General features: G+C 55.6%; 1 protein-coding gene across 1 annotated transcript; it reads right to left on the bottom strand.

The window, feature by feature from the left end:
• Positions 1–42: 42 nt before the first annotated feature.
• On the bottom strand, positions 43–22,306 carry NAPA (NSF attachment protein alpha). The gene is made up of 11 exons (XM_036746135.1): positions 22,050–22,306; positions 14,475–14,554; positions 12,387–12,503; positions 4,509–4,555; positions 3,428–3,505; positions 3,248–3,303; positions 3,077–3,161; positions 1,934–2,038; positions 1,357–1,425; positions 757–807; positions 43–662 (listed from the first exon to the last, which is right to left on the bottom strand). Exons 1-11 carry the CDS (start codon positions 22,145–22,147, stop codon positions 561–563), a joined length of 888 nt encoding a protein of 295 aa, XP_036602030.1. The 5' UTR covers positions 22,148–22,306; the 3' UTR covers positions 43–560.
• Positions 22,307–23,770: the final 1,464 nt, after the last annotated feature.

Raw genomic sequence — 23,770 nt, 5'->3', positions numbered from 1 at the left:
AGAGCGAGGGCGGACCATCCCAAGGGGAAAGGCGAGGCCTGCTCATGCAAAACTGTTTATTTTTGTTCTCCAGTCATCCTCCCGTCCGACCCACTTGACAAACATGCTCTGAGCCCCGTTCCCCCAGCAGCGGGAGGGGGGCACGGGAGGGGGAGGGGAGAAGCATCCTGGGCCAAAGGGCCAAACCTGAGAGGTGGGGGGGCCTGGGGGAAAGGATGCATAGAAAGGGGGGCAGAGCCTGAGCAGAGGGCCCCCTGGGGGGGGGGGGCGGCAAAGGGAAGCAGAGAATCCCCCCTGCTCCCCTGGTGAGAAGGCAGGCCAGGGCACGGGTTAGGCTGAAGTCCTGGTTCTGTGCAGATGTGCTGGGCCACAGAGGGGCCAGGCTCCGGGCTGGGACTCCCTCTGGACCTCTGGCTGTGGGGTTCAATCCCCTGGCTACAGGCCTCCAGGCAGGGTCTCCCCCACACCTCCCTCCCCACCCATCCTACAATCTGTTTAGCCTTGAAGGGGGGAGGTCAGGGGGAGCCCAATGGAGGTCAAGAGCCCGCTGGGGCTGGGGGCTAGCGAAGATCTTCCTCGTCCCCCTGGATGGTCTTCTTGATGCGCAGAAGCATGGTGGTAAGCCACTGGTCCAGCCTCGAGATGGAATCGTATTCCTTTACCTGTGGTGGGGGAGAGGGAACCATCACCAGCAGTCACCTGCTGCCCCCAGCCCAGGGGGCCCCTAGAAGCCCTCCCACCGAGGGATCCACTCACCAGCTCGGTGTAGGCATCCACATTCTGTTCTTCGTGGGCATCCAGGAGTTTCTGTAGGGAGAGGAGGCAAGAGGGAAATGGAGCCCCAATTCACAGCAACTGCAGGCCCAGTGTGGACAAGAGAGCAAAAACGGAGCCTGGACACCATCGAGTGCAGGCAAGGAACTGGGTGACCGCAGCCTCCTAGGGAGAGGTCGCTCCGGCAACACCCAGCCAGGAAAACCTAGGGTCAAATCCTGCCTCAGAAGCTTACTAGTCGTGTGACCCTGGCCAAGTCACTTCCCCATCTGCCTCAGTTTCTTCATGTGTAAAACAGGGATCATCCCGGCACCTCCATCGTAAGGATCACGTAAGTGATATTTGTACAGCACTCAACCTGGTGCCTCGCACACAGCTGATGCCCCAAAAATGTTGGCTATCACTACTACTGCTACCTGAGAGGGGCTTCAGTTTGCCCTCCCCTCAGGGCTCTGGATAGCTCTTGAGGCACTCAACAGGCAGGTGGGGAGATGCATGTGAGAAAGAAGCCGAGGCCCGTCAGCAGGGAGCCCCAGGCTGAGCCCCCACCCACCGCAGGGAGGCAGAAGCCCCCACACTCACTTTGATTAGCTTGCATTCTCGGGAATCAGAAAAAGCTGGAAACATCTCTTCGTATTTCTGTACGGCCAACTGAGTGTGGACAGGCAGCAGCAGGGTGGGGGGAAGGAGACGAGAGAAATCGATGAAAGAAGTGGCCTCTGCTCCTCTGCACAGGGATCAGGGACCAGCCTCGTTGCCACAGCGACCCAGGCTCATCCTGTTGCCCGGGCAGCACTGGCTGGAGTCCTGCCCAGTTCCACCTCCAGAGATTATGTCCCCAGGTCAAGTGGGGTTTCAGAGCAGAGGGTGCTGATGGGGGCTGAAGAAAGGGGGTATCCCTGGCCACCCTCTCACCTGAAACCCCAGCTCTCCTCTGGAATAAGGTGCTGCCTCCAGAAGGCCTCAGAAAGGCACTGGCACAAGGATGGTCTGGGGTCCCAAAACCGAGGCATAAGAGGAGTAGAATGTCCCAGGCCGGGGGGAGGGTGACTCGATGGGGAAATAAGGGGCCTGGAGAATCCCAATGCCCCAATTATCCACAGGTGCCTGGTGTTGGCTGGGCCTCAGAGGGAGGAGTGGGGGGCTCGGGGACTCTTACCTTGGCATTCAGCATGTCAATGCAGAAGTGACACAGAGCGGCCTTGAAGAAATAGTCCTTTGCACTGTACTTCAGCAGGGGACTGTCCATGGCATTCGTTCCCACCTGCAGATGACAGAAGGAGGGGGCTTGCCTGGGGGGCCTGGGCACCCAAAAGGCTCCTGCTAAAAGGCATCCATGGATGCAGGCGTGGGAGGGAGGATGCAAGAGGCAGCCAGTACCTTGGATCACCATGGGGACCCAGATGGCCACCCCACACAGCGCCTGCTCCGTGACTGGAAGGGGAAGGGCTGGCAGAGCAGGGGCGCTGAGGGGCCACTGAAAGATAGTGCCTGCCCATCTCTTCTCCAGTCCCAGATACCCCACTCTTAGACCAGGCTAAGCCCGCCACATATGGCAGGAATCTCTCCCATCCTACTACAGCCACTGGGAGCCTCCACCACTGACATTCTGTCCTTCCCCTCTGTCCTGGGAATGTCAGAGCTGGGCTGGGTCGGGTCCCCACCAACCATCCCAAACACATTCAGTCCAAGAGCCTCTCCTGTGGCTTTGCCTCGGCCCAGTGCAAGGTGCCCAGGATCTTAAAATTGGAGGCTTGTGACGTAAGCCCAGAGAATATAACTGAACCAATGGGCTCAGGAGGAGGGGAGGGCCCGATGACAGCTGCCAAGCCATGGGCCAGGCCGCCCTGAGAGGGGGTGAGTGTCATACTCCTGCAGATGCTTGGTGGTCCCCTACTGAAGGTGCCCTCCCAAGATGCCTACGCGGCCCCAGGCCGGCTTCTGCCTCTGCATCTCCTGCTGCTGGACTGGGGACCTCTCCTGCCCTCCATCCCCCACCCCGGCCAGACCCAAAGAAGGCCCCCAACAAGCCTTGTGCTAGGTGCACAAGAGTGCCTCCCACAGCACGAGGGGTCACTGCAGAAGGGGTTCTTGTGTGGGGGAGGAGGAAACAGGACGACTAGGAAGTGACAGGTGGCATGGCAGTGCCCAGCCCTAAGCCCCACAGCTCACTCCCCAGGATCCTGTGGTGTCAGCTATGGGCTGAAGCCAGCAGTAGCCTATGGTATGCCCTTCTCCCCAGCCATCCCCTTGCCTGCCACCCTGGGACAGAGAATGGAGCAGGGGCCTGGGCGTCACCCACCTGCTCATAGATCTCAATGGCCTTCTGGTACTGCTCCAGCTGAGCGGCATAACCAGCCACCTTCAGCAGGCACTTGTTGGCAGAGCTGTGGGGAGAAGGGCACAGTGAGGGCCAGGGAGCAAATCCTGCCAGCCTGGGCAAGGGACGCAAAGCCTGGGGAGAGGGAGTTACCTGTTGGACTCTTCCCCCTTGTAATAATCTGCAGACTGCTCATAATGAGCTATGGCCTGTGGAGAAACACATCAGCTGGAGGGATTACCCTGGCGAGGAGAGGGATGGGGACAGGGAAGCGCTGGGGTGGGGGTGGGCTCTGCCCTTCCCCTCCCCAGGGGCAGCCCCCACACTGCTGACCTTCTCAATGTCCACCAGCTCCGTCTCATAGATCTCAGCAATGGAGATGTGGTGTTTGGCTGCGATCGTGAAGCGGCCCTGCAGAGGCAGGCAGGGGTCAGTAAGGACCACCCAGTGACCCCCACAAGCCCCTGCTGTGCTGGGGTTTTCACTGCCCTGCACCTAACCTGACTGTTCTAAGTTCTGACAGATAGGGATGAGGGGCCCAGAGAGGAAGGGATGCCCCAAGCTCAGACAAGACAGATGACGAGGGCGAGCCTGCTCTGGGCCAGGCCCTGTGTTAAAGGACCTTCCACACAGGGCCCGGGAGCCTACATACAGGGGGCAGGTGCTCGGTCAGTGTCCACAGATGGCCACAAACCACCACCAGTGCCCCTCCTGCCTGCCCACAAGCAGTCGTAGGGCTGGGAAGTCCCTCAGCCAGCCTTCAGGAGGGCAGTGATTCCCACTGCCCCGAGAAGAGGAGAGACAGGAGAAGCACCACCCTACCTGAGGAAAGCTTGAGTATGGCTCCTGAGCTGGGAGCCCTGGGGAGAAGCATCTCATCTCTGGGCCTCAGGAAGGGGGCTAACGCCACCGGCAAAGTATGGCTGCACGGTCTCTAATTCTGTGAAGCACTCCACACCTGGCTGCCACTTCTTTCCCTCTAAGCTCACCTCTGATGCCCTTCTACATGTTCACCATCAAATGGCCCCAGGAACAGATACAAGGAAGGTAAATGTCAACCTCAGAAGAGACTGGCGTGGGGCCGGGGGCGGGGAGGGGAGAGAGAGCCAGGCCCGATCCAAGGGAGGCCGACCATCCTGCATGTGAGACAGGCTGGGAGGTCCAGGCCCAATCCTCTCCTCCCTCCACCCTGCCAAGTTGGACCCCTCTGGCCTGGCCTCAGCAGGGCTTCAACTGATCCCAAACCCAGGTGTTTCTGTGACTCCCAGCCTCCTTGATTCGGGAGGCAGAGAAGCCCCTTCCCAAAAGCCTTTTTAGATAAATCCATAGATGCGCTGATCACCTGGGGAGTTCGAGGTGCTTGGGTAGGGACCTAGCCAGGCAGGGGGGAGGGGAGGTGGCCCCCAAATCTTACCATGTCTGTGTAGATCTCAATAGCTCTCATCAAACAGTTAATAGCCTCTGGGGAGAAAGAGGAGGGGAGAGATGAGAATGGAAGACGTTTTTTGTGAGCTGCCCACCCTGCTTCCACTGCCCAAGAGACACTGCAGGGGGGCTGGAGGAAGGCGGCAGTATGATAAGAAATGCCTGTCCTTCCCCAACCTGCACCTGGGCAGCAGAGGATTGGGGGTCAGGTTAGAGTCAGCCCCCCGGCATGGCCGAGCCCTCCACCCCCTGGGCTGCCCCTTCCCAAACTGTCCCAGCAGCAGGGAGCCCAGGACGGCATCTGGGGGCAGGGAATGGGCTCCCCTCATTTTACTATCTCTCATAAGATTTAAAATTTTTTGTTGGGTCTTTTATATTTATTTTTGACAAGTTCTCTGGAGGAGAGAAAAAGACAAGTGAGTGGGAAGTATTTTCTCATTTTCTAGCACATAAAGACTTGAGTTCTCGAGGCAGATATTTTTATTTTAACATAGCTATGCACCACCAACTCTCAGGAAGGAGACAGGAGTGGAGGAGGAAGCTGGGGGTGCCAGGATGCCCTAAGTACTCATGACAACAACAACAGCTCATTTACATAGTGCTTTCCTTACAATACCTTGGGAAAGCAGAAAGATATTATATTGTTCCCATTTTCCAGATGAGAAATGAGGCCCAAGAAAGAGGAAGGAATGAGCCCAGGCCCCAGCCCTTCCTGCAAGCTCTTGCCCAGGCCTCCCTCCTCCCTGGGGCAGATGTGTCCCGCCCCATCTCTGGCTCCGCCCCCTCCACCTAGAGCTGGCTAAGCTGCCCAGCCCCAGGTGGTGGAGGGTATGTCCCTCAGCCACAGCAGGGCCTCCACACACAAATCAGCAAACCTTTCATTAAGGTGCAGTGGAAGGGACAAACGTGAACCAGAACAGGCTGCCTGCCCTCCAGAAGCAGCCGATCCAACGCCAGACACTACAGGATCAAGTGATAGAATCCAGGTATGGGAGAGCCCAGGAGGGGGCGGGCAAGTGGGGTGAAGCTCAGAGAGAAGGGAAATGGGAAAAGCAGAGATGAGATGGGGGGAGGGAAGTAAGGGAGGGAGGAGGGAGGGGAGGCAAGGGGGGGAAGAGGGAGGGGAGGTAATGGGGGAGGGAGGGGAGGCAAGGGGGGGAAGAGGGGAGGGAGGGGGAGGAGTAAAGGTGCTATAATGTGGGTCTGCTTCAGGAGCTGAGGAAAGGGGAGCCCCGAGATCTGGGCTGGAATCCCATCATGGGCCCCAGGCTGGCTGTGACCTTGGGCCAGGCTCTTCTCCTATTGGCCCCTCTGTTTTCTTCTCTATAAAATGAAGGGCTGGCCCAGGCTCCTTCCAGATCTGTGACAGTGAAGGCAGTAGGTCCTGCCTGGGTCTCTCTGGAGGAGGGAGGGGGGCTGCCCAAGTGGGAGGGCTTTACTTTCTCCGCACCCATGGCCAGGACTGCCTGTCACTGAGGCCTGCTCTCAGGCAGTGTAATATGGCTCTGCCCTGGTGTCTAGTGTGGCTGGCCTCTCCTCCTGGGATCCCTTCAGCTGGAGGTCGGCCCTCTCTTTGGGGAAGCTTCCTCCTTAGGACTCCTGAGGCCTCGGTGCCAGAAGGCTTCCTGCTTCATTACTCAGGCTCTCATTTTCCCATCTGTGTCAGGAGGCTCAACAGAGGCAGCAGGAACCAGTCTCGGACACTTGTCCCAGGGAGCAGGCAAATGGCCTCAGCAGCTGCCAGGAGAGAGACAAGCAGGCCCCCTTCGGCCCTGGTTTTCCTGAGACCGGTGTTCCCTCCCTACAATTCCAGGGGCTGGGCTCTGGCATTCAGCTCCATCGTTACTTCCCCGTATGAAGAGGACAAGTCTCATGGGACTCCGCTTGCTTGGGAGGCTTCCAAAGGCCTCAGACCCTAAGTCCTGGGTCAAGCTTGGAGCCGACTGCCATGATCTATTCCATTCCTTCAGGTGCCAGCTGAAACAGACAACTACTAGAATCCTTTCTGTTGTTACAACTTGTTTTACAGATCAGAGGGGAACCCCTAGACTAGCAGCAAAGCAGGCCCTCAATCTCACCCTCTCCTGGGCAGGTGCCCAACTCAACCAGACCAGACTGCCTCTGAACAAGCCCCACAATGGACGAGGCCCAAGAGGAGCCTGACACAGGCGGCCACCCCAGAAGACATACCGCCGTAGCCTGACCTCCACAGACTCAGTGGTCCACCCGACACTGCCCCAAAGTGTTTCTGAAATACCTGGGAACAGTTGTGATGATGCCTATTTCGTGAGAGGCAGCTAGCCTAGAAGAAAGCCAGCTGGTCAGCAAGGCTTGGGTTCGACTGTAGCTGCGTGTGCCTGGGCAAGGCCCTGCACCTTTCAGTGCGCTCCTAGCTCTCCTGGCCTGAGGGCTACACAGAAGGGGGGCTCACTCACTGTAGGATCAAATCTCCTTCCCAGGATAGGGAGGAGCACTAACCAGATCCTGGCTGGCCCAGGGAATGCCTAAGGGAAGAAATCTCTTTACCCATGATATCTGAAATGCCAGGCTCTGGGCTGGGCTGCAGAGGGCAGCCAGCGAGGCCTCCTCTGAGTAGACACAGAACAGAATCGACAGAGACTGCTGAGGAGATCGAGAAAGGCTTGAGGCAAGAAGCGGAGACCCCAGATTGGGAAAGTAGAACAGGGCTGAGGAGGGAATGCATTGGAGGCACAGTGAGGGGCAGGGGAAGGCAGGTCGGGATGAGGTCTGGAAGGACCTCACAAGCCAAAAGGAGAAGTCTAGATCTCAGACGACGGGGAGCTGGGGAACATCTCAGAGAAAACCTCTTTGCTGTTACGTGAAGGGCCGCTGGGAGCAGGATGTCATATGGTAGGCAGCTGTCCCAGAGCAGATACCACAGAACAAGGTGGGGTGACAGAGCCTGACCAGGGGCCAGGACGACACAGAGGTCAAAAGCCTGGGAGCCTGGAGGGGTGGCCGTGCCTTGGACAGTCTGGAAGAGAGGTACCTTTGGGACAAAAGATGATGAGTTCTGAGTCTGAGACTGCTCCAGGACATCCAGTCTGAAAGATCCAACTGGCAACCACTGGCACAGAACTGAAGTTCAGGGGAGAGATGGGAGCCGAGCGTATTAACCCCAGTCATCCCCAGAGAGGTGACGCTAAACCCATGGAGCTGAAGGAAGTGTCTGTTAAGCACTGTCCATATACAAAGCCTGTGCTGAGTGCCAGGGACACAGAGAAAGGTAAGGCAGAGACTGCCCTCAGTGAGCCCTTGCCCCTACTGGGGAGACAACACACAGCAAAGGGTCAGCTGTGAGCCGGCCGCAAAGGTCCCATGGTCCTTAGGGCAGCAGTAAAGCAGAAGGTGCTGCCCCTTCCCCAATGTCATTCCTACTGATAAAAGGGTATGGGCCTTGAGCAGGAAGCACGGCCATCCCTGAGACTCTTGGGCTCAGGGTCCAAGGGGAGGTGGTGGTCAAGGCGGCTAAAGGTGTCCAACTGCCTGGCCCACCCTGCTTCCTCGTTCCCCCTCAGAGGGTCCAGCTGCTTCACTGGGCTGGCTTGCCTGCCCTGGAAGAGGCAACTGGTAGGTCACCAAGAAAGAAGACAGAAAGATGCCTGGAGAAGAGAGGCCAGGACAGTCCTCAGGCAGAGCCACCGTGAGAAGGATGTGGATGATGAGCCAACCTAGGTTCTTGGAAAGAAGCCATCATACACACAGGAAGGAGGAGGACCAGGAGTGAGCTGCCAAGAGGGAGTAAGGCTCCAAGCAGAGAAACAACAATGTCCCAGAGGCAGACAGGTGGTCAGAAGAGCAGGTGAGGTCTTGGTAGGTCCCTCAGAGAGGGCAGCTCAGCAGCTGGACCACGGACAGTCAAGTAACAAGAAGACACATGAGGCCCAGAGAGCTGCAAGGGAAGATGGTACCAGGAGCTTTGGAGATGCTCAGTCTGGGGAAAGGGCATCTGCAGGGGAAGAGGCGCCAGCTAGCTCTCCTGAAGTGGCAGGGCCCTGAAAAGAACACTGACAAGCTACCAAGAGATACAAGAAAAATCCTCTAGACCACTCCTGATCAGAGAAATGTAAATGAAAACGAGTCTGAGGTGCCACCTCTCACCCATCGGATTGGCCGATGTGACAGATGGTGAAGGGGGCGTGGGAACACGATTGTGCACTTAGGGGAGTCGTGAACTGGTCCAACCATTCTGGAGAACAATCTGGAGCTAGGCCGAAAGGGCTACAAAGTTGTGCACGTCCTCTGACCCAGCAACATCACTACCAGGTCTGTATCCCAGAGATCAAAGAAAAAGGACCCACATGGACAACGTTTCTAGAGGCTCTTTTCGTGGTAGCCAAGAACTGGAAGTTGAGGGGATACCCATCAGCTGGGGAACAGCTGAACAAGCTGCGCTGTATGACTGTGATGGAATGCTACTTTGCTGTAAGGAATAACAAGGTGGGGAGGTTCAGAAAACCCTGGGACGACTTAGACCAACTGATGCAAAACGAAGCAGCCAGGAGAGTGCTTGTACTCTGGAAGAGAGCGACGCCGTCGACAAGGATCAACTGTGAAAGACCTCGCTACTTTGATCAGTACAGTGATCCAAGAAACTCCAAAGGGTCCATGACGAAAAATGCTTTCCACCTCCAGAGAGAAAAGTGAAGGACCCTAAGCACAGACTGAGGCCAACTTCTTTTTCTGTTGTTCAGTCACTTCCATCATGCCTGATTCTTCCTGACCCCATCTGGAGTTTTCTTGGCAGAGATACTGGAGTGGTTTTGCCATTTCCTATTCCAGCTCATTTTGCAGATGAGGAAACTGAGGCAAACAGGGTTGAGTGACTTGCCCAGGGTCACACAGTTAGTTAAGTGTCTGAGGCCAGATTTGAACCTGAGTCTTCCTGGTGCTGTTTGCTGCACTCCCTAGCTGCCCACAGTTCCTTGACAACAGAGACTATTTCTCTTTTCCACCTTACATTGGCATCTCCTAGTATAGTGTCTAGTACAAGGAGGGCAGTTTGTAACTATGTCAGACTTTTTTCACTTTCTTTGTTGTTCTTGCTTTAAAAAAAAACTCAACAAAACCATGGCTAATAGGGAATTAGGGGGCGCTAGGGGGAGCCATAGTGCACAGAGTGCTGGGCCTGGAGTCATCTTCATGAGTTCAAATCTGGCCTCAGACACCTCCTAGCTGTGTGACCCTGGGCAAGTCACTTCACCCTGTTTGCCTCAGTTTCCTCATCTGTAAATGAGCTGGAGAAGGAAATGGCAAACCGCTCCAGTATCTCTGCCAAGAAAACCCCAGATGGGGTCACAGAGAGTCAGACACAACTGAACAACAATACTGAATTACATTTTGCATGACTTCACATGTGTAACTGGTATGTTGCTTGCCTTCTCAATAGGTGGGAGAGGAGTCAGAGAGAGGGAGATAATTGGGAACTGAAAATTTTTTTAAATGAATGTTAAAAAAACAAACCAAGAACACTGACAAAACTAGAGAGCCAACTGTGCCTGCTCGAAGGGTTGAGGTGGGAAGATGGGAAGCCCTGGGCTTGGGGAGAGAGAAGTAGACAGACGGGAGAAATAGCAAGTGGGGAGAAGCTGAAGCCCAGACAGGGCAACCTCTTTCCCAGCTGGCAGGGACACCAGGCGCTGCTCTCAGCTGGAATGTCTGATCCTCTATCTAAGCCCCAGGGGGTGGCAGCCCCCCTCCCCCTCCACACCAGCTGCCACCATCGGGGGGCCAGGCCAACAAGGCTGACAAGTGTCACTATGCTCTGGGAAGACAGAAAGCAGCCCCTGGGCTCCAAGCCCAGGACTCCAAGTTAAGGACTCTGCGGTGACAGGCGAGGAGGGCAGGTCAGTGATCAGGACTGCAGAGATCCCTGTCCCTCAACACCAAAGGCCACTACCCCACTGGGAACAGAAAGGGGCAGGAGCGATGAAAGGCCAGGAGGGCTGATCTTGCTGCTGCCCCCTCAACAGAAGCAGCTCGTCGGCAAGAACAGAGACCAAGGATCTCTCGGGGCTGTAGGGAGCCAGTGCCGGAAGCTGTGACAGCATCTCAGAGCCCAGGGAGTGACGAGGCGCACTCCTGACTGGGAGCTTTTCAGCAGAAGATTTCATCATGGCCTACACAGGCACATGTGGAAGCTCCAGGGCAGCCCAACCATGCCTGGAAGAAATCCAAGTCAGCAGAGATTCTTGACATTCAGTGCCTGGCACACAGTAGGTGTCTAATAAGTGGCTACTGACTGACTACCTAACCCCCTAAGATAGAGGAACCACCGAGGAGGAGGAGCTTCCCAACAACAGGGCTGCACGTCCCCCCCCCCCCCCCCCCCCCGGTGCCACTGCTGACCTCTGCCCATATTGGGTGAGCAACGCAGCTGTCTCGGGCCTGGGGTGGGGAGCCCAGATGGCAAAGCACATCCAGGATGTGCAAAGGCTGCCAGATTCTCCACTGTCTCATGCATCATGACCTCACACAGTTGAGTCCACAGCTCCGGAAAGGCCACAGAAAGAGGGCCTGAGCTAGCGGCTCACTGTGGCCAGCGCAGTCTGACTGTCCCTGACTGGGCCAAGCCTGTACCCCACCCACTGTCCCCTCCCCTGGCCCCCCTTCCCCAGATAGCTTTGTGGCCCACTCTACCCTGCCCCACCCACAACCAGGGGCTTTCCTGTTCTCCCAGGGTCCCTTGGGTTGTCCCGGAGGGCAGAGGGAGCAAGGCCCCAAAGCAGCACTCAGCATAGCCGCTCAGGCTGATTCAGGAAGTGCTTGGCTTGGCCCAGGTCAGGCTGACCAAGTACCGCCCCCCCACCCCAGCACAGAATCAAGTCCATCTGCTGCACAAACGCCCCCACCCAGACAGGGCCAGCTGGCCTGGCTACTGGCCCTCGGTGCCCATGGGTTCAGGAGATGCTCAGGCAACCCGAAGGACCTGTTTCTGTGATGAAGACAAGCGTGAATGGCACTGTTTGCCTGATGAGTCAGGTTAAAAAAAAAACCCAACAAAAAACAAATTAAAACAGCACCGTCACCACAAGGAACTCAGAATTGCCTGTGTTGTTCTAATTATCTGGATAATTAGCTCCCTTCTCCATTTTAACTAGCACTGCCAGCCCAGGAGGAGGCTGTCCTCTGTAAACATGGACCTTGCCAGCAGCCGGGTGGATGTACACGCATTGCTGGGATCCAGACCCTCCTCATCTTGGTGACCAGGGGAGAAGTGCAGAGAGCTCTGGCCCAAGTTGAGGCACAGGAGCAGGACAACCAGATGTTCCTCACTAGTCCAGGACCTTAGAAAAATCCCTTAGCCTCTGTGGGCCTTGGTTTCCCAGAATGTAAATTGAGAGCTCTGGACTAGACTTGACCTCTAAACCCTGAAATCTGCAGTCGTCTACCACCAGTGGCAAACTGGAGGGGACATGCGACCTTTCACCTTCCTGGAGCGGTGTGAGCCGGCCCTCTTCAGGGCAGCACCCTTCCCTCCCAGCCCTTGGCCCTGCCCTCTCTCCCATTTCAAGGTCCCTGTGTGCCCAGCCTGGCCTGGGTCAGTCTTGGGTGGCCCCTCATAAGCCAGCTGGTCTTTGAAACCCCTTTGTTTATCCCTGTCCTCTGGTCCCCATATCAGCTCTGAAAACAGCGCAGACCCTCCCTCCACAGTTCAGAGTCAGCCTCCAGCGCCAACACCCACTTACAGATGCACCCCAGACTCAGGAAGGGGAGTGACCGACGGCTTGGGGAAGGGTTCAAATGCACAGTGAACACTAAGGTGAAGGGGTGCACCTCAGTGCTGACCCAGAAACCACCCCACCCCCCCAAGCCTGCCCTGCCCCGTGTCCGCCGGGCCCCTCACCTTGGGGGTCTGCTTTCTTGAAGGCGTTCCCTGCATCCACAAAACTGGTGGCCGCATCATGCTTGCTTTGAAGCTGGAGGTGCAGCTGGGCCGCGTGGCAGAATGCATTCCCAGCAGCTGGAAAAAAGCACAGGACACTGCTGTCAGCCATGAGCGTCCCCAGGCACTGAGGCCTCCTCCCTCCCTCCCTCCTTCCTGCAGGTTAGTAGCTCCCAGGACCCTGGAAAGGGAGGGAGGGGCCATCACGGCCTGTTGATTGATGGAGAGGAAGGGGCTTGTCGAGGGGAGCCGGCCCCTCATGACTCCGGAGGCAGGATCCTGCAGGGCGGCAACTCTGAGGTCAGCCTGGTCATCCTCAACATCTTGGGTTCCCACAGCCAGATGGCCAGAGCTAGAGCGGGGCCACTGGGCCCTCGTAGGCTTAGCCTCCTTGACCCTCCCTTCGATCTATGAGTCTGCTCAAAAGGAGAGCACTTAGCTGCTGAGGGCTGGCAGGGCCTGGCAGATTGGAATGAGTTTTTTGAAAGGGCAGGATCATGACACACTGTCCCTGCTGGAATTTCCTTCCTCACCTCTGTCCACCGACCCCTGTTCACTCCCCAGCCCATTCCCCATCACAGGCAGTTCACACTGTATTCCTCAAGGGATCCCACCCCTCCCCAGCTCATCACAGAGAGGGCTGAGGGGAGGTCTGGCTGCCAGCCCCCTTACTCTAGGCTCTGCCAAGTTCCTACTTCCTCAGGATGCCCACCCTGGTCCTAAAACAACTAACCCCAGGCAGGGCTTGAAGCCAGATTCAATTCCTTCTCACTACCCGACCCAGACTCACACTGTGTCTAGTCCTGCTTTTTGGTAGAGGAATATCCACAGCCTTCTAGAACCAAGGTCCCTCCACTTCCTGAAGAACCCAAAGACTGAGTCTCAAAGCTACTCCAACTTCTCAGAAAGCATCTTGGACAGTTACCCAGAAGCCCCTCGACTCCCCACCACAAAAGCCCTCATTCCAAACCCCTAGTCAATGGCTACAGTCTGTCTGAAGGAAGCCCCCACATGCAGGGATTCCGGCTGGCAGCCCATTCATTGGGATGGCTCGAATGGCAGAGTCAGTCCACTTTCTACCACATCCACCCACCACTCTGTTCCTCACCCCACTGGGGGCAGAGAGAACAAAGGCCCAATCCTTCCCCATGTCCTTCTGGACTCAGTCTGAGACTCAGGCCAAGCACATCAAGCGTCTCCGGCCCATCCTCAGGCCCCAGGTCTGGCCACCCCAGCCACTCTCCTGTCTCAACAAGCTCCAGTTTCTGTTCCAACGATCTTTCTCACATGGGGAGCCCAGAATGGGACATGCTGCATCAGACAGAGCTAGGATGTCCGTTTTAGACCCAAGGCTTCCCCAAAACCAAGAATATAAGAATCTCCCTGGAGGGATCAGCCTCTGATGGGAACACCAAGGAACAGTTTGAGGGTAAAGTTTTTCTCCCAGATCAGGGGTGGGGAACCTGTGGCATCAAGGCCACATGCGGCCCTCTAGGTCCTCAAGTACCCCTTAACAAAAGGATTTTTGTGAAGTTTGAATTCAGTCAAAGGGCCATACTTGAGGACCTAGAGGGCCACATGTGGCCTTGATGCCACAGGTTCCCCACCCCTGGACTAGACCCTAACATCCGAAAGTCACCTCTCTGGCCCCTGTGCCCTCAAAATAGCTTGAAATGTTTAAATAACCTATTATAACCAGGTTAAAGGTGCCTCTCTATCCCTACCCTCTGTAGGATGACATCTAAACCCTAGAGACCCAAAAGCTACAAAGAACCCATCTTAAAGAACAGGCACCATGAGTCAGCTCTCACCAGGCAGGCAGTCTGGGCCAGAGGGGAAGCAGGAGGAATTTGGGCTTCTTGTCCCAGCTCAGACACCAGCTGGTGAGAGATGTGGGGCCACACCATTCCCCTTTCAGAGACTTAGATGTCTTTCTAATCCTACAGTCCCCTCCAGCTCTGAGATCAAGAACTCTGGGGATGGGGGAGGAACCTGGAAGAGAACCCCAACAAGCCCCGGCCCTAAAAGCAGCATCGAGACGATACAAACCACTCCAGCTCTTGGCCATCTTGAACATATTTGCGGCTCTTGAGTAGATTTCACACGCCTCCTCGATTTTGGACGAGCCTCTGACGGAGGAGAAAAAACGGTCAACATTAAGGAGTTTGCTGAGTAAAACTGGCTGGAGGAAATAAGAGAGCGGTGCTGTAGGGAAGGGGTGGGCACGGCCATGGCCTCTGCCCCTGGTCCTTCTGAGCCTACACCCAGCTCCAGGTTCCAATGTGCAGTCACCTCCTGTCAGACACACCACTAACCTGGTCACCAAACACTGGGGGCACTGCCCTAAAGGAGGAGGGGGTGAGGGAGTGTCTCATACAGGGCTGGAGCCTAATGCATGCTTGGTGATCTGCACTGGGGATTGCTCAGAAGGGATGCTCTGCACACCACCTCTGCTCCTTCTCAGCCCCTCTCACCTAGCATAGGGCATCTTCTAGTGCCAAAGATGAGCTCGTGCCCAAGGTCACATGGCTCAGAGTCAGGTCTAGCACCCAAGCATCCGACGCAACGACCTGCACACAGTAGGTGCTCAATGAATATCTGATAATCCAGCAAGGTTTCCTTTCTCCTTGGCCTGGGAGCTGGCTCCCTGGGGGTAGAAATCCTGTCCCCAGTGCTCTGCAGCCTCCGGAGTGCCAAACACAGTGCCCAGGACACAGCAAGTGCTCCGTAAACATTGGCTGGATGACTAATAAAATGTGTTCTCCCAGCAAAGCTGCTGGGGCAGCACCTGTTTTCCCCCTAGAACATGGCTCTTGCTGGGTCCTGAAAGGCCGCCAGCCCACCTGGCTTTGGGGCCAGGACACAGGACCAAGTTCTTTCCTGGCACAAGAAGGGATGAAGATTAGGAATCCCTTCCCCATAGGATGTGGCTGCCTCGTGGTGACAGCTGCTTCAGGCCCTTGGGTGGAAAAGGAACCAGACAATCACCTCCAGGCTAATGTAGAAAACAGCTTCAGGTTAAACAAACAAACAAAAAAAAACCCAAACCCCAAAGCTCAGCTTCCTGGAAGCACCTGCCTGGCTCCCTAGAGGGACTCCCAGACTCTAGGAATTTCAGGGGCAGAATAGACCCAGAAAAGCCTACCCCAGTGACTCCAGGGAAGAGACACCTCCTCGCTCCGCCCCTTCGCCCAGCCCCTGCTCGGGCACCGGCCCCTGCCTTCAGCTGCTCCCACACTCCGGGCTCACTTTTTTGTGGAGTTACACTTTCCTTTGTGTCAAGGTCTTTTCCAAAGGCAGTGTGTCGTGGCAAAGCATAAAAACACTGGACCTGTCATCCCAGCAGTTTCAAACCTTGGCCCAGGCACTTCCTGGCATCAGTTTCCTCATTGGAGATAACAAAACTTGTGCCCCCACAGTCCAGGCCCTACATGGACGTTGTCATTCACCACTCTTGCCTCAGTCACAGACCCTGGCCCTTCCCTCCTCCAGTCTCCCCTCCCCTCCCATTGTGGCTTTTGCAATAAAAGAATCTGGATATTATCAGATTTTCATACAGTCTTTCTTTCATGGCTAAACAATATGCATCTACATTCAAAAGCAACTCCCACAAGCTTCTATTACATTTTAAGAGAATCCACTAAGTCTCATATTTGAACCTAGACAAGTGGGAGAGGGGCTGTTGCCGACACTTCTTCCAAAACTCCTGCCTGTTTTCACCCAGGTCCTCTCAGAGAACGAGGCAAGGACTGCATGGCGGGGTGGTGCAAAGAGGCCTGGAGAACCGCAACCCCCCCCTCCCCCCCGCCCCAATCGGCATGAACTGGGCCTCACTTGTCCAATGAAGGGGATAAATGAAATGGCCTGCGATTCCTCCCAGTCCCAGCCACCCGCTCTGGCTCTGGTTCCATTCCATCCACTCCACCACTTCTGGCCTATTGTAACCCTCCCTCCCTCCAAGTCCCTGCTTGTAAGTCTAGGAGTTGTGAGCCCTGCCCCCCAAGTCCCCCCACTCCTCAGAAGGTTGTGAGCATGCTCAGATTCAAAGCGAGTCAAGGCAGAGAGAATCTTCATGCAGTGATGAAAGGTCAAGTCAAGGCCCTGAGCTGCATTACATCTGAGGACCTTCTGGCGCTAAGATTCTACAATTCTGGAAGGCCATGATTCTAAGTGGGCAGAGCAAGGACTACGTTCCTCTGGTCCCCCCATCTCAGCCCCTCCGTGGCTCAGCTTGGGGCTGAGGCTACTGTAATGGAGGACACATATTAGGTGCAGCATTCGATGCCCCCGATTCCATGGGCCCAGACAGTCTTCCCTTGCCCAGCTGAAAGGCCTGCTGCACTCCCAACCTGCCTTCCAAGGGGATCAGCTGGCGAGGCCTCCTGAGACCTTCCCTTTTCTTCACTTTGGCCTCCTCCTCTTTAGTTGATTTCCTGCGTCCCTCAACCCTAAATCTGATGGTACAGGTGACTGAGACCCTGCAAAACAAGGGATCTCAGAAAGAGAGTGTGGCCAGCACTGACTCCTGGGCCAGAGGGCTCCCCCTTTTCCTGCTCTCAGCCATAACTAGGCAACTCGCTGACGCAGAGCTCTCCAGAGAGCTAGAAGGGCCTCGGGGGCCACTGAATCCATGCCCTTCCAGAGACAGAGGCTGCTGCTGCCCAGAGACATAAAGGCGACCGACCAAGGTCCCACGGATGGGGAAAGGGCCAATGCTGGACCTCACGCTATTTCCCATACGCCTCATTGCTGCCCAGGGTCTGGCACATGGTGGTGATGGGTCCCGTGGGAAGTGCCATAGCAACAGGGACTCTGTGAGATCTGTCTCCCCCACAGCATCCAGCACAAAGGTGGGCTATTCTAATATTAGCTTGAAGCAGCTGCCTCTCAATAAAATACTTCAGCCTGCCAAGGCAGTGATTCGTCCGACTGAATTGAGGTAGGCAAGGGAAGAATGATTCTCCTCTTACAGATAAGGAAGTTGAAGCTCAAATGGCCATGGTCAGAGGGCACAGGCTGGACCAGCCTGTATGTCCCACCTCTAATTCCAGTGCCTCCAGAGGCACCAAACTGCCTTTTGAAATAGGGATGAAAAGGGAAAATGAGCTGAAAGCCTGCCACTGAGGCCCTCCCAAAGGAGTCGTGACAGCCAGCCAGCTGCCCCCCCACTCCCCCACCCATGCTCAAGCAGGCCTCAGCTCCCAGGGCTGGTCCTGAACCCTCTGCTCACAGACCAGAATAGAGCAAACTGGTTTGGGCCAGCCTAGTGTTGGGGTGTCTATAATTACACACTTTGCGTCTCTATGGCGAACAGGAAGGGAGTCTTCTCAGGTCTCCCTGGCACTGGGACCAGCTGCTAGTGACTGCCAGATGGAAGAGTTCAACTCTGCCAGGAAAAAGCCTGCCAGGGAAGCAACAGACACTTGGAAGAGATGAGAGCCAGCTGAGGTCCCACCAGCAAGAAGCAGTGGCCAAAATAGGGGAGGTTGTGCCTTCTCCCACTGCACTCCTGCCTGGGCCATCCACCCCAGCTTTCTCCCAGAAGACCGCGTGATCTTTGAGGGAGGATTGGACACTCAGCTCTTAGCACTGTGCTTGGCACAGAGAAGGCACTTAACAAATGTTGACTGACTATAAAATGAGGATCATAATAGACCCACCTCCTGCTTCTGTTGGGAGGAGCAAATGAGAGCTTGTGTACAGCATTCTGCACGGCACCTGGCACACAGTAGGGCTATAGCAGCCTCCCCTGCCTCTTCAGTGCTACCTGATCACACCGCAGTTAGAATCTCAAGTCCAATTTGAGAAGAGGACGTTGCCAAGCTATAACACCCCCAAGACACGGTGACCAGGATTCAAGGAATCAAACGTGAATTAAGCCCTTCCTATGTGCAATACATTGAGGAAACAAGGCCCAAAATGAGAAGTCCTGACCTCAGGAAGTGTATCCTAGAACCAAAGACTGCCTGAGGATCCAAGGGGATGGAGCCTGGGACTCCTGACAGCAGCATCAACAACTCAACTACTCATTTTATAGATGACTTGGCTGAAGTCAGCCACGGCCTGGAGCCACAGGTCAGGAGAACCCCTCTCTGTACGGGAGACCCACACCCAGCACCACCACACGTTGGAGGCAGCAGCCTGGCCCTGAAGGAGCCAGGGCTGGGCCTGACCAGAGAAGGACAAGGAGGCCCCACAGAACACTGAACCACAGCAGAAGGCTGGTGAAGCAGTCTTTAACACATCCACAGGCACAAAACAAGGCCAGAGGAAAGCCTAGCCCTCTCTTCTCGAAGACTTCCTAGGAAGGACTAAAATTTCTCAGTTGCCCATTCCTGAACTGGAAGGATGCTGGTAAATAACACTATGTCAAACCTCCCTTAATCAGCCAATCACAGGGCCCTGTGGAGCTGGAAGGGCAGAGTACAGGCCATCAGGCCTGACCTCCTCACATCAAGGCAAGAGCAGGAAAAGGCCCAGGACAATGCAGCTCCACCTGCTTCCTACAACCTGGTGATCAGTTTGACCACTGGAATAACCAGAAACCCTGCATCACCTCAGAAATATTCCCTACTATAAACGTAAGCTGACAGCCCTGAGACAGGCAAGAAATGCCACCTTTTATGTGATGAACTCAGGTACTAAACTGAACCAATGACCAGAGAAGATTCAAGTCCTTTTCTGGAAAAATATAGCAGGAGAATTAATTTTGTGTACTTTGGAGCCTAAGTCTTCAGGTTTTGACACCAAAGGAGGTTTGGAAGCTGAAGGAGGCATCCATCTTTCTTCAGTGCTCAGCTAAGAAGGAGGCAATGCTGGGTTTGTTTAAAGAAAACCCAACATGTGCCACCACAACCAAAACGGGGCTCCTTTCACTAGTCAGCTTCCCCAAAGCATGTCAAATAGGGTCCAATTCCAACAGCTGCCATGCTGAGTGTGCGAGATGAAACCCAAGGTCAGTGAGGAGAAGCCAGAGAAGAGGAACCCTTGAGAATAAAGGTACTATGTGGTGGCAGCAGACACCTGGTGGTGACTGGGGGGATGAACAGGGACCCAGGCAGGACCTCAGGAGAGAGCCCCGCCCACCAAACAACTTCAGGATGATCACCCTCTAAGAACCGTAATTTGGTTGCACTAAAGGGGACAAAGAAATGGCTCTTGAAGATGGCTTTGTGTCACGTTCCCATTCACTCCATCTGAAGCCCAGAAAAAAGAAAAAGGAAAGCTAGCACTCTGAATTGAAGTGAATCTCTGCATCTGCACAAATGCACATGGGTGGGCCCAGAGGCAGATGATGCAGGGCAGCTGAAAGAACATTCCCAGGGTGACAGTTGGGAGGCAAAGTTCCCTTCAGCCATTCCCCCAACTCTGTATGTCCCAAATGGCCCAAGAGAGCCAGCAGGGGCCTGCCTTCCACTGGAGAGGTGCAATAAAGGGGCCTCCTAGAAAGAATGCCAAGGCCACATGAACACAAGACCTCCTGAAGGGTTCAGGAAGAAGTCTCCGATTTGTTTTGGTTGACCCTACAAGGCAGAACTAGGAGCAGTAAGCAGAGGTTGAAGGGCGTCTCAGTCTAGAGCAAATGGTATCCATAACTAGAACTGTTCCAAAGGGCAGCCTCAAAATAAGCAGGACTTCCCATCACTGGATGACCACATGTGGGTGATGCTGTGGAGGGGATTCCTTTCCAAGATGACCCCTCCCAAATCAGATTCTGTGAATTAGAACCTAAGAGCCACATGGATTAGAAAGCGCTCTGAATGACACCCTACTTCTTAGATGATGAAGACTAAACTCCTTGACCTACCACCCAAAGTGCCCGCAAGGCAGCCCTAAGCCCAGGCTGGTCTCATTTTCACCTCTGTCCATCCCTTTTCTGACCATCTGCAGGGCCTTTCTGCCCAAGCAACACTGACCTACAAACTTCTGAGGCCAAAGCCAAGCCTCAGGTTGTCTAGGATGCACCATCACAATCATCCTCAAATGGAACACAATGCCTTGTAAATCAACATTCAGCTTGCTTCTCTCAATTCTTCCAGTGCTGAGTCACAAAATCACAATTTGCAGCTAGAAGAGCTAGCTTATGGGTCATCTAGTCCAAAACTGTGGCTGAGTGAGGCCCAAGTCTCCGAGAGAGGTCCTAGAATCCAGGTCACTTGCTAGATTTCATCACATGCTGCCTCTGGTGTGGGTGGTCCTCTCTAAGATCTGAAGTCCTCATGATCGACTGGTGTCTCCTTCCCTCAGTACAGCCTGGCACAAGCAGGACTGACATTCAGGCATGACCTACTAAACTGAGATCTCGTACCATATCTCAGGCTACAAGGGCCCAACACTAGGAGCAAAAGGTCAAGAAAATCCTCTAGGATATGTCCCTCCCCTTAAGTTAAACTTTAACTTTTTCTCTTGGGAATTAGTGGGAAAACAAATCCCTGTCAGATGTAGGGAACCAGGAGGTCCAGACACCAAACTGTCAACACTCACTTCCTAGCTTTTCCCCACTTCCAGTTCCCGGTTCTCCACATCTCCCATGCCCAAGTATCTGAATGTTCTTTTCCTCACTTTTTCTTCTGGATCTAGTGCTCCCATTCCAGGGTCTTCCAATACTGCAGGCCTTCCTAACACTATATTTCCTGGCCCCTCTTCCTCAGTCTTTCTTCCAAGTCTCCCTTCTTTGTGCCCCTCAACAAGCCTTTACCCTAGGCTTCTCTCTCTAGACCGGGGTGGGGACCACATGTGGCCCTCCAGGTCCTTGGGTGCAGCCTTTTGACTGAGTCCAAGTTTTAGGGGATTTGTTCTTCAAAGTTTGGATTCAATCGAAAGACTACACTTGAGGATCTAGAGAGCCACACGTGGCCTCAAAGCAGCAGGTTCCCCACCCTGGCCTATACCACATTCCTTCCTTCTTTCAAATCAAGTAAACAAAAGTTTATTAAGAACATCTGTTCTGGAACTGCAAAGATTAAAAGTGACACATTTCTTTCTTTCAAGGAACCTATAAGGGAGGAGGAAGAAGTGGAAAGAAATCGGACACTAACAAATACTTCTGTTATTTCCCCTTCTCACTCCTCCATGCCCCACACACCCTCCCTCACTCTCTACTCCCCATCCCTCCACTTCCTTAGTTTTTAGTTTTCCTCCTCTTATTCTTCCCCAGTCCACCTGGTACCCCAATATCTCCTCCCCACATTCTTTGGTCCAACATTCCCCCCCCCCAAACTCTCCAAGGGATCAAATATTTAGTACTAGAAAGAACCTCAGAGCCTATTCCACGCAATCCTCTCATTTTACAGGTGAGGAAACTGAGGCCCACATAAGTCACATGGCCTGCCTACAGTCACACAGCTAGTAAATAGGGGAGCCCGGATCGGAACAAACGAAGCCCCGTCGGTCCCTTTCTCCCCCAGTAGCAGTTGTCAGCCGGGTTCACCCCTCCGGGGCCTCCCCTTCTACACTAGGACAGCTCTAGCAAGTGATCCATCTGGGCCCCCCAGGCCGGGTCCCCTCCTCCTCCTCCTCCTCACCCCCCCCCCGCCCTCTCCCTGGCCGGGTGCCTTCCTCCTCCTCACCCCCCGCCCAGGGCCCTCTCTGGCCCGTCCCGGCGCCCAGGCCCGCCGCTCTCACCCGAAGAGACCGGAGAAGAAGGACTGCGAGTTCTTGACCTTGCGCTCTGCCTCGGCCAGCAGCGCCAGCGCCTCTGCCTCCTTGCCGGAGTTATCCATGACGGGGAAGCGGCTCGAGTCTCCGGGACGGCCCGGCCTCGGTGGCACAGGACAGAGCAGAGCCGGGAAGCTACAACAGAGATAGGACGACGAACTAAGACAGAGGACGGCGGCAGACGCGAGGGCACGTGATCCGAATCGGCCAATCACCAGCCCCTCGAGACCTTGAGCCCCGCCCCCAACACACACCCCTTTCCTCACCTCCAGCCCCGTGTCACCGCGTGACTCTTATCCACCAATCGCTGTCCGCCGTCATCTCTCCGCACCCGCCTCCTGCCGGTCCTGCAGCACGTGACTCAAGACACCTAACATCAGGTGACAGCTGCCTAAATTTTACCCCTCCCATCCCGATACCCCGCCTCCCGCCCGCCCCCTTGCCCCGGATGTTGTGGTAACTGAGAAGGACCTTACACCCAGAGCGCGTGCGCTAGGGAAAGGTAAGAATGAACAGAATGGGACACGCCTTTGACAGGCGCTGTCATGGCACGTCGAGATGGGCCGAGGAAACATTGGAGCGCGCGTGCGCGGCCGCTGGAACGGTACGCAAAACCGCATGCCCAGGCTACTTGGCCTGTTATTCCAAGTCTTCGCCCCCTGTTGACCAAACCGGGGAATAAAGGAGACGAGCCTAAGCCTGGGCGCGCCGCAGGGCGCATGCGGAAAGCCTAGTGCTAGTTTTCTGAGTGCGCAGTCGCAGAAGGCAGAGAGCGGTCGGGAAGTACTGGCCCCACGTGGCCCGCGCTTCGTTAGGCTGGCGGGAGCCTCCGGGGCAGGAACGCGGGGCTCTCCGAACCCCCCAGAAGAGAAGGTGCGGGGGGGGGGCCTAGTCGAGCCGTGCCCCCTACCCACCCCCGGTCCTGCTTCACTGGGCAGAAGGGGAGTGCGCTCAGAACGCTGCCGGGCCTCAACAAAGAGCCCTCCTCCCTCTCCTCGGCCAGATTCTCCCAGTGGCTTTGTTGGCGTCGGCCCCCATCCGTTCCGGCCGAGGTTTGGGGCTCCCGAGACAGAGCGAGGGGCTGCTCTGATGGAGACCCCCCACTTCTCTCTCGTGACGGATCAGGAGACGGCCCCCTCCAAGCTGAGCGCCTGCAGGGCCGTGGGAGAGCTTCCACTTCACGGGCTCCAGGGAGCTCCCCTTCCGACGCGGGGGCGGTGACTCTGCTCCGGGGATCCTCTGCCCGCAGCCGGCCCTTCTCACCTAACACCCCACACACACACCCGGGCTGCTGAGGGGTCGTGGAGGGAATCCCACAGCCCTTCTGGCTTTGCCGCCACGTGTTATAGAGCTAAGCTCAGGGGGCCCTCGGTGCTGCCAGGCAAGCACCCTGGCCCCCTCTGACCTGCCCGTCGTCTTCCCAGCCTTCTCCGCCCTCCGCACACTCCCCACAGGAGCCTCCCCTCACACTTGAGAGGGAAGGCAGAGGCTGTGGTGGACTCACTGTTCCCCAGCCCTCCTCCGTCACTGCTCTCACCTGCCAAGGCTGACCCCTCTATTCCAGGGTCCCACTTCATCCCCTCCTCCAGCTTGCTGCCCGGTCATCCCCACTCTTCCTCTCTAGGGGCTCATTCCCTGCCGCCCACAAACATGCCCACATCTCTCCATACCTCCTCAACTGTTCCATT

The sequence above is a fragment of the Trichosurus vulpecula genome, chromosome 2 (assembly GCF_011100635.1).
Source record: "Trichosurus vulpecula isolate mTriVul1 chromosome 2, mTriVul1.pri, whole genome shotgun sequence".
NCBI lineage: Eukaryota > Metazoa > Chordata > Mammalia > Diprotodontia > Phalangeridae > Trichosurus > Trichosurus vulpecula.
Note: the sequence above shows the minus strand (reverse complement) of the source record. Positions and strands in the feature narration are given on the sequence as shown.